The sequence below is a fragment of the Poecilia latipinna genome, unplaced genomic scaffold, assembly GCF_001443285.1.
Source record: "Poecilia latipinna isolate Pla-1442-1.1 unplaced genomic scaffold, P_latipinna-1.0 Scaffold1119, whole genome shotgun sequence".
NCBI classification, from domain to species: Eukaryota; Metazoa; Chordata; class Actinopteri; order Cyprinodontiformes; family Poeciliidae; genus Poecilia; species Poecilia latipinna.
In genome coordinates this window covers 13537-30178 of record NW_015113735.1, presented here as the reverse complement: position 1 = coordinate 30178, position 16642 = coordinate 13537, and the positions used below count along the sequence as shown (strand labels likewise).

The 16642-nt window shown below is 36.9% G+C and overlaps 1 protein-coding gene across 1 annotated transcript; it reads left to right on the top strand.

The window, feature by feature from the left end:
* The first annotated feature begins 8294 nt into the window (after positions 1–8294).
* Positions 8295–11513, top strand: cxcr2 (chemokine (C-X-C motif) receptor 2). Its single transcript, XM_015052590.1, has 2 exons — positions 8295–8521; positions 10318–11513. The coding sequence occupies exons 1-2, from the start codon at positions 8450–8452 to the stop codon at positions 11404–11406; spliced, it is 1161 nt and encodes a 386-aa protein (XP_014908076.1). The 5' UTR covers positions 8295–8449; the 3' UTR covers positions 11407–11513.
* Positions 11514–16642: the final 5129 nt, after the last annotated feature.

Below are 16642 nucleotides of genomic sequence, written 5' to 3'. Positions count from 1 at the left end.
CTCAGAAAGAAAAAAACTTTCTGAACGTAAATCTGCCTCAGTTTGATGCGTCTGCTGGATTATTTGTGACTCTGTGACAGAGAGCGAGAGTAAAAGGAAAATTCTGCATCCTGACAGAAAACCAGTCAATACCTGGACTGAAATCAGTGAACAGATTGGAGCCTTTTCCAGGAAGAGGACCGCAGCAATTTGTCAGCAACAAGTCTGATACAGAGAAATGCTTTTCATTCCTGAAACAACTGCGTCCTGAAGGCATGGACAGATAATCTTTGTTACTCCAACAACAAGCTTCACATCACCAACCAACACTCACATGTCTCTGTAACATGAAGCATAACAAACTGAAGCTGGCTAAAATGCTATAATTTAAAATCAGAGTCACTCTTTGACAGATTGTATATGTTCTCCCAGTCAAATAGAAGCATAGGTGCAATTTGGAGGTGTGTGCGGCAACCACGTTGAATATAGAAGGCAACTTTTTCAACCTCCTTTCAGATGAAAATCAGTCAAAAATGCAAAAACAAGAAGGAAAAATAATGAGTCCTTTTACTGCCTGAAACTTCCAATAAGTAGCATTTCTTATCCTCTAAATTATTTTTTCTGATTTCACAAGATGAACTGAAAAGAAAAAAAAGAGCCTAACCGCCAGTGGAGCGATGAATCATTTGACAAGTGTGACCCTTAATGGAAAATTATTTAGCTAATAAATCATTTTTAGCCAAGAAAAAAGCAAAATGCGATTTAAAATCTTCTGAACAAGGCGATATGACAGTATGATTAAACATATTGTCATGTTTAATCACTTAAATGTGACCCATAAAGCTGCAATACCATGACTTTATTCTCATAATTTAGCTTTATTTTTTTTCTTAATGACTCAAACAAACAAACAAAAAAGAAATGAACAGCAGAAGGAAATAACTGTCTATTCATAATTACTTCATGTAACCCCTCTTTCTAAAAAGATCCAAACTCTTGACAAAAACTTTAATAAAAAAAAAAAAACCCTCATCAGGAATTTAAAAATAACTTCCAAACCTCAAAAAAGAGATAAAAAAATAAAAACCCTAAAAGTGTAAGAGGAATACAAACTAAACTGGCTGAACTCTTCCTGCTGTCGCTGCTGGGACAGTGAAGATCTCCACTGATTAGCAGTGGATTTAAAGTGGATTTAAAAGTGGATTTAAATCCACTTTAACTCCAGTTTAAAGAGACAGGACCTTTTATTAGTCCACAGCTTAACCGCCTGCCGTCCAGCAGGCTAAACAAACTCAAACATGGCAGGAAGCGGAGGCTCGTCCTCATGTTCCAGACTGACAGATCACAGATGTTTATCACGTAAACACAGTTTAAAAGCACAAACTGGCGTCATGTATAATACTAATACTAAACTAGTTATTGTTTTCAGCATTTTGAGCCTGCATTCCTTCGACCTTCCACCAGGGGGCGATGAAGCAACATGACAGCTTCACCTAAAAAGTATATTTTTCTTATTCAGTGCAAAATTTATGGAGGATCAAAAGTGACATAAATATTTTTGATTTCCCTGTTCTGTATGTGTCACGGCGAAAACGCACATATGAATTTTTTCCTAAACTTCTAACTTTGTCAGATTTGTATCTTTTTACTAAAAAAGTCTGACTTTTTCTAAAAATTTTGACTTTTTTTATTCTAAAAGTTCTGACTTCTAAAAATTCTGACATTTTTTCTAAAATATTCTGACTTGTTCTAATAATTCTGACTTTCTAAAAATTCTGACTTTTTTCTCAGAACATTGACTTTTATTCTAGAAATTGCGTAAGAAAAAGGAAAAACAATAGACATATATTTCTGATTTTATTTAATTATGTCAGTTTTGGTCTTCATGCCGCCAGACTCAAACAGAACCTCAGTGCTAACAGTTATGGGCTGAAACACTATTTTATCCATCAAATCATTTTTTTCTGTTTCCTACCAAATTACATTAATATGAAAGATTATTTTTATTTAATTTTAAGAAGTTGTAATTGAATCCAGAGAAAGCTGTTTATTAGTATCTTAACAGTTTGTGAAAAGGTTATTCTTGATTTGATCCCAAATAAAAACCAGTCTGTTGTACATTTATAATGTTCATTAAAAGTTTTGCTTCGGATAATTTAAGAAATTCCAACATTTAAGTCAGAGGTGAAAACTTAAGTGGTTATAAATATTATTTTTTTCACTAAATCTACATTAAAAGCTCAGAGTTCCAGTTGAGTCTCAGTAAAGTTCAACAAACTTCATGTTTATGTTTGTGATGTTAGGAAAGAAACGACTGAACGTCGAGTTGAACTGTTGAACAAATTTGTTTCTTGGAACTTTCTAGATTAACAACGTTACTTAAGAGTTTGTTTGCATCTTCCTCCTTCTTGGTTTGTCTTGACTTGTTTTATGTTTTGTAACAATTACTTAATTGTTTTCATGTGTGGAAATTTCCCAGTCATTTCACTTGCTATGTATCACAAATCTTGCCTGGTTAGTTTGTCAAGTTGTCCCTCGTTCACCCCACAGTATTTTTATCTTGTTTGATTTAGTACTTTTGAATAGTTTCTGTCTGAATTAAAGGTTTTATTTGTTATTTATTAGCTAACTTTTTCCCACATACCATCTCCACACCACAGATAGTTTGTTTTGAATTTACTTCGTCAGTTTTTCATACCTTCATTTTAACTCACTACCACCAAATGTCAACCTCAAAACCATCATTTGTGCAGTTTCTGTGTTGCAGCGTGAGAAATTTTGAGTCAGCGCTCACTGAGTAATGAGACTAAAATGCACATTTGGTTTCTTGCCAGACCTCTGTGTCACAATCTGCTGATGAAAGTAGCAGGCAGTCCAACGATGGACAAAGACTGCAGTCTTTAAACGGGCCGTGTCCAGATATGCTAAGAAATGTGTCCATTAAGTGAGTGCTGAGGGCAGCCAGGAGGTTGCTCATTGATCACAGGCAATCACCAGTCAGTGATCCTAAGGGGGCTCAAGTTGGGAAAACTGGAAGTATCTTCTGTTGATTGATAAGCCTGAAACAATGCCAGTTGTCTTAAGGCATCCTGTTTAAAATTAAAACACGTTAATATCTGCAGATGCAACAGCCTGATTTATACTTCCCTTTCTTCATAAAAGTTTCCATAAGTCTGAACTGGAGGTGATCAGTAGGCAGAGCAATGCAGACAAACAAAAAGAAAATATATTGACACTCTTGACGGATGTGCAAGAGAAACATACATTAACAAAATGGCTGCTGTCAGGATCGACCCGTATGAGACAGACAAGCAAAATATTTAGATTTAATTTTATGTTTATTTAAAATAAAGTCAGGAAATTTCCAAAAGTCGAAACATTTTGGTTAATCTAAAAATGTATGAGTTTTTTTGGCAAAAATGTACTTTTTTTTTTAATTCCATCTACAACTGTTTCTAAGAACGTCTCCGGCGCTTACAAAAACATCCAGCTGTTTGTTTTTTTTGTTTGTTTGTTTGTTTGTTTTTTTTAGCAATAAGTTAATGTTTTTTGGTGTCTGGAAAATGAGCCCTTTCAAAAGCCTCTCAAATGTTGACTCACAATTGACAGGCTTTGTGCCGTTTTGTAGCAACCCCAGCCTAGCTTATTCTGTCACCTACATGTTTGGTCAGCTGGGTTTACCGTTGTCTATACTGTACAATGGCTGCTGGAAACGACAAGTGTTCTGTTCTTTACTTCCAAGAACCACTTCCTACATAGTTGTTGGTTGTGCAGGAAGCTCCATTTCTGCTTTTCAAAAATGTATGGTTTTATAACTGTGCATCTGTTTGCAACAAGTGTAAATGTTGAGATGGAGGGCGTGGCCAGCAGCAGATTATTTTGATTTAAAGTGCCTGGAGGTCCCAAAGCAGCTAAAATCTCATTATGTAAGAATGACTTTGTGCAAAAAATATGATGAACATGTTTTGTATCGCCCATAGATGTATCCTAACCTGTTCAAAAAAGCATAATGGGTCACCTTTCAGTTAAAACACATTTATCTCAAGTTATAAAACTTGAGATAAATATGATAAATATAAATAAATATGATCATTTCTTTTTTACACATTTAGGAAAAGTACAGAAATCATCTTGTAAATCACTGCAAGAAAACTGTTACTAAAGAAATTTAAGACTGGTGCTGCCCTCTAGTGGATATTTGTCTGTATTTGTCTTAAAACATTTTATTTTGGATAACTTTAATTTTTGGTTTGTGTGATTTCACAGGGTAATGTGAAGTAATTTATAAATTCTGTTGGTTTTCTAAAGACTCGTTCAAATCGAGAGATTTTTAAAATATTCAAACAACACTGAAGTGGAAAGATGTCATAATGGAAGGTTATAAGGTCAACCTATCTGAAGTCCATCATTCTACAAAGAGTAAAATTTTCATGACTGCTGGTAATCAGGGCATCAGTGGATATCCCAGAAGTCAGTCCGAGGTCAAAGCATTGTGATTAGAAATAAGGAAAAAAACCAAGAGCTCGATCTCTACAAACCTTAGCTAGCATGTCAAATGTTTAAGTTCATGGAAGGGACAATCAGAAAAGACTGTATGTTTGGGGGGGAAATCTCTTTTTTCTAGACAGAAAGAGGCAAGAAAGTTGCGTCTGTATGAAGATCAAGAGTTCTGGAATAGCGATGTTTGGAAAAGATGCACAAACATCGTTTTTGGGTTTTGTTTCCCCTACTATTGCTGGCCCAAGAAAAACAACTAATCAGAGCCAGCAGGAGGGGCTTAGAGCTGTCAATCAACTTTGTATATGCGCTGGTAAATGTACTAATGGCGCAGACACAACTCACTGTTACAGGAAAACCGTTTATCTGCTATAATCAGTGGCTATGCTAACTAGCTTAGCATTCATAAAAGGCTCTGCTGTCAGGAAGACACTGGCTGCTCTTACTGTGTTTTCTTGTTATCGCTGGAGGGGGCAGAATACCTTGATTTTTTTTTTCAACAATTTATCTATCTCATACCATACTGTCACGACATGTTGACAACTTCAACAAATACAGAAAAAATATTTTTTTCTCTTAAAGGTACTGCAGCTTTAAATACCGCAAATAACAGAGGTTCACTTCACCTGAGAATGAGTGAAACAGAAAGACTAATCCTAAAAACGAAAACTCGACACCTCAACCTGGCCAAAATACTGTGATCGGACTTTCAGAAGGTTCTACATGCTGCATCATGCAAACTGCGTTTCTTCTGTAGCTGTGCTAATGTGTTTTTTATCTTATTTGAAGGACATTCAAATTAAAACAACAGAAATGCTGAAAACCTAAACAGAGTCCAGGAGACATTGACCACTAAACTGTAATGTTGCAAGGTAAAAATTTTAAGATTTGTAAAACTCTGAACTTGAAGACAGAATTTAAAATTGTTTTCTTAAGAAAGAACAGGAAAAAGGAAACGAAACCAAAATCGAGGAAACAACAATATTTGTGGCAGAGCCTGAAACCACAATTTAACTGAAAATAATCCAAAAACAACATGGTAGATGTTAAACTTTTATGTAGCATGTTTGGCTAATTTCAGATTAGAAAACAGTTTTAGAAAATTCAATTTGAGGCTGCTGTGGTTCTAAATAAAAATGTATTTTTGCTCAGTAAATTCAACACTTTCCCAGTGTTTGCTTCATGAAAGTCTTAAAAAGGGGGAAAACCAGATCTGTTTTCATTGCATAATGCTTTTCATCTGAAGTCAGATGAAGCTTCCACCTACTCCACACAATCCTGTTATAATTTCACGATTTCCTGTTATAATTTCAACCCACTGTGAGTTCATTCAGGGAAGCAAAGGCCTGCTGCTTCTTGGAAAATACATTTTCACATTTTGCAAAAGTATTTTTTTTAAAGGGCCAAGGAGGCAGGAAATGTCAATCTCTCATTTGAGCTGCTTTGCGTTAACCACATTGAATCAGCTCTGCCCACACAGTCTCACATTCTTACTTCAGTTTCTCTCCCATAACAAGTAATTTCAGGCTGGATGGTCATGTCCGATCGAATGCAACAAACCAACTTCAGAAACCGACTGGACTGGCTCAAGTTTGTCAGCGAAAGCTTCAGTTTTGTTTTTGCAGCCGTGCATGCAAGGTGAACATGCACATTTGCAAACTTCCTCCAGGTAGATCTCATCAATAAATCTTTATCTACATGACTTTTACCAGCAACAGGAGGTGAAGAGAGGTGATAATTTTACAGGAAGACTTCAAACCTCAATCCTGCAGCTGCATGACTAACGGTATCCAACTGTATCCAAATCTTAAAATTAATGTATTGATTCTTTATTAAGAAAATTGAAAGACAAGGGAAAGAAGTGGAAAATAACTTCCTGCTGCACAAACCTGATTAGGTTTCTGTTGTGCTGGTATGCCAGGAGGCCTCCATGCATCCAGTAGGTATGGTGATTGTTTGTCAACCAAACATCAAAAATTCAATGAGTCACTGCTGCACTGCGGTGTTGTTCTGTGCAGAGGCAAAATAAGTACAGTTTTTTGGTTCCTTTTTCCAGTTTTGTAAGCAATAAACAAAGATCAAGCTTTCCATTGCTTCATGCTGCCTCTTCGGCTCTGGTTGAAAAAACACACACAGGCCCGGCCCAGTGCAGGTGTAAGTTAGCTAGGAACGAGACAAGAGCCGGTTCTAAGCTTGTGACTTGTTTATTGTTGTCATAGCAACTCCATAGCCACTGCCTGCCAAGACGGCTGCCAATATAAGTTCACAGAAGTGTGACGTCACATGACTGTATTGCTGGAGCTATTTGTTCTTTATTTTTATTATTTTTGATTTTGGTAATATTTATTCTTAGTTTACTTCATATTTTGGGGATTATGTATAAGGTTTATTTGTAGGTTAATTTATTTTTTGTTTCTTTGATTTTGTTATTTGCTTTTATAAGTTAGGCAGGAAGAACTGTGGGTCTGTTTTCTATAAGCACAGAGACTGGTATAGGACCAGCATGCTTACCCAATCACAATTTTTGAGTTCTCTGCCAATATTAATTCTGGGTAGCGTATTAATATTGAGTAATATATCAGTGATAAACTGATATTTTTTCACTAATAAATATCAGTGATATTTAGTACTTAGCATACTACCTACTACTACTAGCAAAATTAGCTTAGCTAATGTAGCTTTTAACTGCTACGGACATGTAGCCTGTTATTTGTACTCTGCCAGTCACCTGAACCCTTTTATTCCCATTAAGGATTCGTACGTCCAGCACAAATCCGATGAAACATTGACTGCGTTCATAGATTTCAGGTTCTAATCGATTAACCAATAACGTTCGCTATTTTTTAGTGTTGCAGTTCGGCCGCCATCCAGCAGATGGCTCCACTGCCTGGTCATCCTTAGGTGGAGTCGTTCATGTAGGATTGAAGATGGCGGCTATTTCAGTAAGGGAAAGAGAAACGGTCCAAGCCCGGTATGGTTTGTAAAATGCTCTTTATACTGTTTGTTTTAAAATATAAACACTCAACAAACTCCGTAAGTTATCACATTAATAGCACTTTATTTAGCTGAGCTGCATGGCGGAGAGGCATCAACTTCTCAACCGAAGGTGATGGTACATCAGAAAAGCGGAGGAGACAATGGAGAAAAATTGTAACATAAAGGAAAAAAACATAATGCCAATAAGCAAAATTGATTTTGAGGGCTATCCTGAGTTAATGCACCACAGACGGTAAATATTCTAATGCATGAATATCTCCCTGTTCATGGGAATTAAGTGTTTCACATATTTTTGTTCAAATTTTGTTTTTTAAATATGTGTGACTAATGATGTAAGAAAACCACAAATTGCTGTATTTAATACAGCTGATAAAATAAAGCTAACATTTATTGATTTCTTGTTTAATTTGGTGTATTGTGAAAAATGTTGCCCTTCTTGCTATGGAAAGATGGTCGACTCACTTGAAAAAGAGAAAACTCAATTTTTTAAGAAACTTGCCATTTACCATGTAATCATTCATTGATCAATAAAATCGATTAACATGAGATTAATCCATTAATCGATTACTTGCATCCTTACTACCAACATTGCTACTTTAATGCTTGTGTAAGAGGATTCATTAGAATAAATGGACATTATTTCAAAAGGGAAAGAGCAGAAGAAACTGTAAAAAATAAAAAATCATGTTTGCAGATTTGATTTGCAAGTAAGACTTTTTTATTATCACATTTGTTTTCGCACCTTTGTGATCAAACTTCTCAAATACAACCTGGTGTGTTTTTTCCCCCCAGGCTCAGATAATATCTCTGGTTTCATTTTTTTTTTTTTTGCACAATTGAAACTGAGTTTGCTAATAGCAGCTGCCTCACCTCTCGGTGTGCAGACATTCAGCAGGACTTCAGCCTGAAGGACAGACTGCACCTCTTTACATCTGCAGCTTTATTATTGTTACTTGTGCACAACAAGTCAGGAGCAATGAAGCTACTCGCTTTTTCAATGTGTATCATGAATTATTTGCTGCTGACAAATCAAGAGGAGCAGAAATCGGTATGGGCAGTTTGCATTTTATCTATTTTTATTAAACTGTATTTCCTTAATGTGACCATTTGATTACAAAAACATTTTATATTTGTCTGCTTGTGCTTTTGCTAACATTTTAAGTCTTCAGAATAGTTTTATGTCTTATTAAACATTTCTACAATTAACATATTTCTTTCAGTGCATATGTGTGTGTGTGTGTATATATATATATGAGAATAAGGTCGTGTGAAATATTTGAACGAGTATTTAGGTTTTTCATCCATTTAAACCAGTAGTGAGTCATTTCATCACAAAGTCAGGAAATTGCAGCGGTTACTGCAGAATCTGTGTTTGTGGTCTGAGCTACGTGCCTTGCATTGTAAGATGTAAACATCAAACTGAAACAATTATAGAATAATGCTCATTATTTATGCATTTATTTTGCTTTAAGTAAGAAGAGCAGACATCCAGCTGGCAAGTGATGCAGTCAGGGTAAAAAGACGATTCAACCTTCCGTAAAGTCAAAAGTGTGTCGAGAAATGTTAGTTTTAGTTTTTAATCCAACCTCAAGAGAACAAAAAACTTCAAAAATACTTTGATGAAAATGAAAATGACACCAAAGTGGAAAAGCTGTGGGTTGAAATTTAAGTTCACCCCCTGATCCAGCAGCTTCCTGAAACCACCTTTAGTAGCAGAAGCTTTCAGAAATAATTTTCAGTCTGATTTTATCAACCTACCACATCATCTCCAAACAATAATGCCCCTACAAAGATTCAGAGAAGAATTGGTCCATATTTGACTCTAAAATATTTCACTTGGATGGTCTGACGCTCAGTGGCTGCAAGGTTTAAAGGTTCTCTTGCTGCAAAGCAAACCCAAACAATCAGCCATCCGCCTGGTATTAGATATTTACCTGGAAACGCTTTGTTTGGTTTCCTCTGAAAACGATGCTGTGCATTACGGCCAAAGATCTGTATCTGCCTCATCTCTTGAAGAGCTTCATCTCAGAAGTCTTGTGATTCATTTAGGTGCAGCTTTGCACATCATTTGTCTGACCTTGGAGTGAATTTGTTGGGATATTCTCTTTTGGGAATATTGGCAAACATCTTAAAAATATTTCCACTTGGAAATAAGCCTGTCACAATAAGCAATAAGTCCATAAATTGCACAATAATTTAAAACAAGCTCAATAACTTCCATTTGCACGATTTATCTTTTTTCTCTTTTTCTACCCAAAACTGGATAGTCTGGTGTTTTGGTGTCAGCATAATTCATAATTCATTTCATTTGTTGTTTTTGTTTATTTATTTTGGATATTAAAAGTTTCTTTAAGTTCCAGTGTTAGATGTTTGAGAATTTAAAGAAGGTATTCTTGCATTTTTATGCATTGCCATAATATTACTTGAAAATGGTCCCAAAACAACATTATCATTTATTGCAATAACTCCAGGGATAATTTATCATTCAGGAAAATTTGTTATTGTCACAGGGCGACTTTCTTTTGGTAAAGTAATGAACTTTAGATTGGAAATGAGCTGAAAACCCTTCCCAGCAAAAGTTTCATCTCCAAGTATAATTTGGCATATAAAACTTTTAACAGTAAGTTCTTTAACTTGCAGCTTTTTGTGTGTTTTTGTTCCCTTGAGGTTTGATTGACATCAAACTGTTAAAGAGCAGATTAGTGCGTGAAGCAGTGGAAATGCGACAGGATGTATTTTCTTTTCACCAAGACTGCTTAGGATTTGACTGAAATCTATGGTAACTTCACTGAAACCTTATTCACATTTCTGTCACCAACAAACACAATTCTGTTTTCATTTTAGGAAGTGAAACAGGAATCCTGGAGTTCACCTGAGAACAACACTTATATGTATGCTGATGACTATGATGAGAATAGCTCCCCTTGCGACCCGATCGTGCCGGGATTTAACTCCCTCGCCCTTCTGGTCATCTACATCATCGTGTTTGTGTTCAGCGTCTTGGGCAACAGCGTGGTGGTCTTCGTGGTCTGCTCGATGACCAAAGGCAGAGCCAGCACAGATATCTACTTGATGCACCTGGCCCTGGCTGACCTCCTCTTCTGTTTCACTCTCCCCTTCTGGGCCGTTGAGTCTCACTTCGGTTGGCTCTTCGGCACCCTCCCCTGCAAGTTCCTATCCAGCTTCCAGGAGGCGTCTGTGTACAGCGGCGTCTTCCTGCTGGCCTGCATCAGTGTGGACCGCTACTTTGCCATCGTTAGAGCGACACGAGTGCTGTCCTCCCGCCACCTGCTGGTGAAGGTGATCTGCGCCGTTGTGTGGCTGATGTCCGGGTTGCTGTCTCTGCCTGTGGCGATTCAAAGAGAGGAAATCTTTCCAATGGGAGCGGACAGTGGCTTTCCAGATGGACTGCAGAAAGCCATTTGCTACGAGAACCTAACCGGGGAGAGCAGCGACCAGTGGCGGGTCGGCCTCCGGGTTCTGCGGCACACCGTGGGCTTCTTCTTCCCCCTGGTGGTGATGGCGTTCTGCTACGGCTGGACGGTGGTGACGCTGTTCAGCACGCGCAGTCAACAGAAGCACAAGGCCATGCGGGTCATCCTGGCAGTGGTTCTGGCGTTCATCTTTTGCTGGCTGCCTTACAACGTCACCGTTCTGATAGACACGCTCTACCGAGGCGGGTCGCTCAAAGAAACCTGCGACATCCGCTACAGAGTGGAGGTCATGCTGGAGGTGACCAAGGTCATCGCCTTCCTGCACTGCATGGTGAACCCGGTACTGTACGCCTTCATCGGGGAGAAGTTTCGGAACGAGCTGCTGACAGCTCTCTACAAACAGGGCATCATCAGCAAGAAGCTCTGGGTGTCTTACAGGAAGGGTTCTGCGGCCAGCGTGGCTAGTCTCAGGTCCAGAAACACCTCTGTGTCGGTGTAAGCTAATGCTGTCTATGGGCTATGTTCACACAGCACGTCTTGATGCTCAGTTCCAATACCGTTGAGTTTTTTATGGTCATTCATAGTAATAAACCCAACTTCAATGAGATTTCTGTGCAAACGGTTCATGTCCCAAAGCGACCTGCTTGAGCAGAAGAACACTGGACTATAAATCAGTAACAATCTATAAAGCAGTAAAGATGTGACCAGTATCAATAGAATATTCAACAATTTCACTGAACTCTGATCCAGAACCGCACAGCATTCTGGGGGATGTAGGCACAGCAAAGGCTTTAGCAACCAGCCAAGCAAGGTTGGTGGCATCAAGTAACTCACCCACTCTGGTTATCTAGCAACAACCTGCTGAGTAACTTGTGCAGCAGCAGTTTCAGGTTTCATTATAACTGCTTACAAACAAAAAACAGCATGGAGTGAAGGGAAAACACGAATACAACAGTTTGAGATGACAGGTCATACCACCAGTTTGGCAGTATTTCAGACATTTAGAACAAAAAACTAACAGTAATTATCAGTATTGACTGATATGAAACCCTGGTATTGTGGTACATTTTTCAGCCATATTACTTTGTCACACAGCAGCACCATGTTTGATAGTCATTTATGCATCGATTTTATAGTTTATTCAGCCACAAGAGCCAACAGTGTCATCATAAGACGAAGAAGGCTGATAAAAAGACGGCAATGGCTTTTTGTGATTATGACTTCTGTAAAACGTCAGTCTGGATGTGGAGTTGGACCGAAGAGTGGAGGGATTGTGATGTGATGCGATTCACTGACACAAACTTCTTTCATCATTTCATGATAATTTTTAGCCATTGTTTACGTCCAGAAGTCTGATTTTTTGGGGGGTGAAAACATCGGGTTTGGGCCGTTTCAGACTGAAAAAAGCAGATTTGTGTCACATTTGCCTGCTTTATAAACAAAGCCATAAATATCATTACTGTTGCAGAGATGTAGAAGTGAGATATTTAGAAGTATCTAGAAAATCCAGAAAAGTGTAAGCATTTATCAGAAGTCTTAAAATGTGTCTCTGGTTTTGTGTTTCTAACTGCAGTGAACCTCCTGCTTATTCACGGTTCAGTATTCGCAAATGTGTAGATCAGGGATCAGCGACTTTTTCCATTCACAGAGCCACTTTTCCCCCGCTGCTACAAAATAAAACTCGCCTAGGGTTGCAAAAAATTAGCTTTTGCAGCGCTAAGCTATTTTTTAAAAATGTACTTCATACATTTTTACATAAAATGTTTAATTAAAATTAAACATTAAAATTAAAATTAAATTAATTAAATTAATTAAATTAATTAATTAATTTAATTACATTAAAGTTAAAATTAAGCAAAAATTTATTTAAATTTTCAGCTTTTATAACAAATATTACTTTGGAAAAAACGACAATTTAGCAGAATGGAGTGAGTCTTTTCTATAAATATGGAAAATGGAGAAATATAGGTAGCATAGTTTGAAGCTGGGTAAAAGCCTGTTGTAGATATTAAAAGTAGATTTTGCGACCTCTGACCGAGGCGCCATGCTACATGACATCCTATTGGCTGATGTTTGCAAACCAGCCACCAGCCAATAGGACGATCGATTGTACCCCAAAGAATGTAGATGAGTCCGACTGTAGATATTAGTGAACTTCAGCAGTAGTGCTAAGACGGTTTCCATTGGGCGCATTAATGCGTGTTCAGGTATATTTGATGTTTAAACTTTTAAATAGGAAATTATAAGCATTTTTAGAGGGAGCCTGAGCTTTTGAGGGGCAGCCTTAGTCCTGGAGGTTTACTGTAAATCATCTTTTAAAATACTTATTAGTCTCAAGATAAAACACACAGATGTCACAAAGCAAGGAAACTTTAGCTACTTTCAAAACAAAGAACAAAAAAACCCAAAACCAAAATATTACATCCTGTCCTCAGCAGACTTTCAATGTCTCAGGACGTTTCCTCAGGGCTAACGTTGCTAAGATCTTTCAAGAACTGTGAAGTCAAACGGAAAGACATTTATTCAGGTAGAGAGATACTTTTAGATGCTTAGTCTTTTCAAATCCTGAAACAAAAACTGTTTCAAGATGAAGTTGATGACTGGATGCGATGGTTCCTGATTTGGCTTAAAACCGTTACTATTTTTTTGTCAATGCATCATCAATTATTTCATCTCTTCAAAAAGAAATGATAGTGACAGTGTGCTACCATCAATAAATATGTCATCTCAAGACTTACAATGTGGTCCGAACTATTGGAAACTGATGGCGATTCTCCTGGAGAAAATAGTTTGAGACAAACACTTTATCTTTGATCATCAGGAAGTGTTTCCATAGCAACAGGAGTTTAAGTTTGGTGCTTTGAAATGTACAGGAGTGTGAAACCACAGTGTCTGTGTAAAGGTTCATAAGCAGTGATGTCAGAGAAGCACATCAATCTGCAAAACATCATAAAACCATTTTCAAAAACTAAGAAGTTATGGAAAAACTCTAGAAAGTATTCTCAGGTATTAAAACATCTCCATTCCCACCTGGGGAAATACCTGAAAAATTCACCCCAAGGTTAGAAGGTCAAAGGTTGAGAGCAATGACAAAAGTAAAAATGTAGTTGTGCCTTAATGAAACAAGACAACAGATGCAACCTCCTTTTGACTGATGAAGCCAAAGTAGAAATGGTTGTCCATGTTTGAAGACACCCAAACAGAGTCCAGTTAGGTATGGTGGTGGAGGAATGGTGATCTGGGCTTGTATTGCAGCCAAATGTTGTAGAATCAGATGTGAGGCCATGATTCTGGCAGCTGAAGCTTGACCAACATTGGGTTATGGCAGTATCTTCACTTGCATGGCCCATTATTTACCCAATGTTGGGCAAGAAGAAGCTGGATGTTGACAGATCTCAATAAGCAGAAGCGGTAAATATGACACAGTTGTTTCTCTTGACGTAGAGTCTTGGATATCTTAGTCATTCTTGAAATGTCTCCGTTTGTTTCTCCTAAAAACCCCCTCAAAGTTCCTGTTGGCGTCTAACGTCAAACACCAACAACGCGCCTGGTTTCTGCAGCTGCATATTTCATCAAGCGATGTTTGACTTTTGAGTCAACCTCATCACGCTCTAAATTCTGAGAACGCATCAAATGTCAGTGACTTTCAAAGGAAAAATCAACTCATTGATAAATGTGCAAAACTATGGAGTTAGGTGCTGGCGGACAGGTGCGTTTATCAAGACTTTACAGCTGTTCGTTTCTGAATGTAAATGACGCATTTTAATGTTTTGCTGTTGCAATGTTTCCTATTGATTGAGAGTTTTTTGTCACAGAAAAAAAAATTTACAATCAGATGAAAAATCTTGAGAACAGGAAGAGGTGGTGAAACAAGTTTCTGTTTTCACAACCCAGGAACTGCATGTGCTCTTTGATGAATGACTTTCATTTATACAACAGTTCTATGGAAACTGTTGCGTCTTTTTATCAGTTTTCTCATCTCAAGTTAATTTTACGTTTTTGTAATAATGTTTCTGCATTTGTACAGGAGAATTTTTCTGGTTTTCATTGTTGTAAATGACAAAAATAGATGCTGATGTCTATTTTTCTGAATTAAATGAATGTTTTTATAAATGGAAAGCAGCTTTTAGGATCTAATCTGTACAGATCCAGATTTAATGCATAATAAATATATTTTTCTGTATCAGTCTGGTTTACTTTCAGAGTGGTTGCTCTGTGTATCTAATGCAGGATCCTGAAGATAAGTCGCAGCTTGTTGCCGACATTTGGTTAAAAGCTGCTTCATCCTAATGGTTTCGGCCAAGTTCCTGTTTTTCTGTGCGGTTTGGAGGTGTTGCTGTTATCGGACTTACTCTGCACTCGACATGTTAAAACCTCAGGCAAAAAATAACTACAGAGACAAAACATGCAAACTTTAAATCAAACTATTTATTTATTTCTCGTAGTGAACATATAATTTCTACCTGGAACAAATTAATTCTAGAGTATAAAAGAAAATAAAAATACACGTTGTCATGCATCATGGAAAATAAAATATGCACCCAGGCCTGCGCTCCGCTTTGTAAAAAAAAAAAAAGGAGAAGTTAATAGAGGAAGGATGAACTTAACCAGCAAATTTTTAATTCTTAAAGGGAAAAAGATGAATGCAGCAGATTGGTACCAGAGAAAATATTTAGTTTAACTTAGCAACGATCCAACTGTACATCAACGGGTCCATAACTATGCAGAAGATTTATTATTTAAGTTTTTGTATTTTGTTTTTAATTATATTTCCACTGAATCACAACTCTAATCTCAAGAGGCTTTACAAGACAAACGATCCAAATCCCATCAATATAAACTTAACTTCAGAAATTAGGAACTTTGTGCTTATTTTAACATATAATGAATCAAAGAGGTATCAAAAGTCTAATCTGCCGGATATCTGAGTGCGGTGGCGTGCGTTCAGGTGGAAAAAGATATTTTTATTGTACCTCCTGCGCACTTCTTGAAATCTACCTGCAAATTTAAATAAACCCACGCAAAAAAATCAGATAACAATTTGATGAATTTGAAACAGAATATCAGAACCTTGCAGTTTAAAGAAATGGGGGGAAAATCACCAACTTACAAAATTCCTAGATTAACAAACCAATGATAGATGGCTTAAAAGGTTGAACTCTGACTCACAACCAGCATTTAAACTGAACTTTGAGTCAAATCTGAAACTTTTGCAACCTTCATTTTTTCTCTTTACACATCAAGCAACGTGTTTCTCTTAATTACATCATCCTGTACGTTTACCACAAAATATGATTTACTCTATGTAACCTTATGTTTTACCAAAGGCTATATGTCAGACAAATCTGTTATCAGTATAAACCTGAGTAACCAGTGACTATTTTACATTTTAAATCAACTATTATATATATAATATATACAGATAAACTTTAGAACAATCATGATAAGAAAATATACTTTCGTGCAACACAGGGGTTTATGAACTAATATGCTTGACAAAACTTATTCACTGCAAAAACACAAAATCTTTCCAAGTAATTTTGTTCCAGTTTCTAGTGCAAATATCTTATTACACTTTAAATAAGACAAACTAATTTAAAAGAAACTTTTCAGCAAGATTTATAGACTTGTTTTATGTAAATAATTCCTTAATATTGATGAAAAAGTATGAGTTACATTGGCAGAGTATTTCACTTTTAACAAGACATTTTTCACATTTTATAAGTTAATTTATC

What these genes read in the sequence shown, in the direction of transcription:
- cxcr2 (XM_015052590.1), top strand. Translation starts at nt 8,450, where the DNA reads ATGAAGCTACTCGCTTTTTCAATGTGTATCATGAATTATTTGCTGCTG. An exon ending in ATCAAGAGGAGCAGAAATCG is followed by an intron (nt 8,522 to 10,317) that starts GTATGGGCAGTT and finishes TTTTCATTTTAG; the next exon opens with GAAGTGAAACAGGAATCCTG.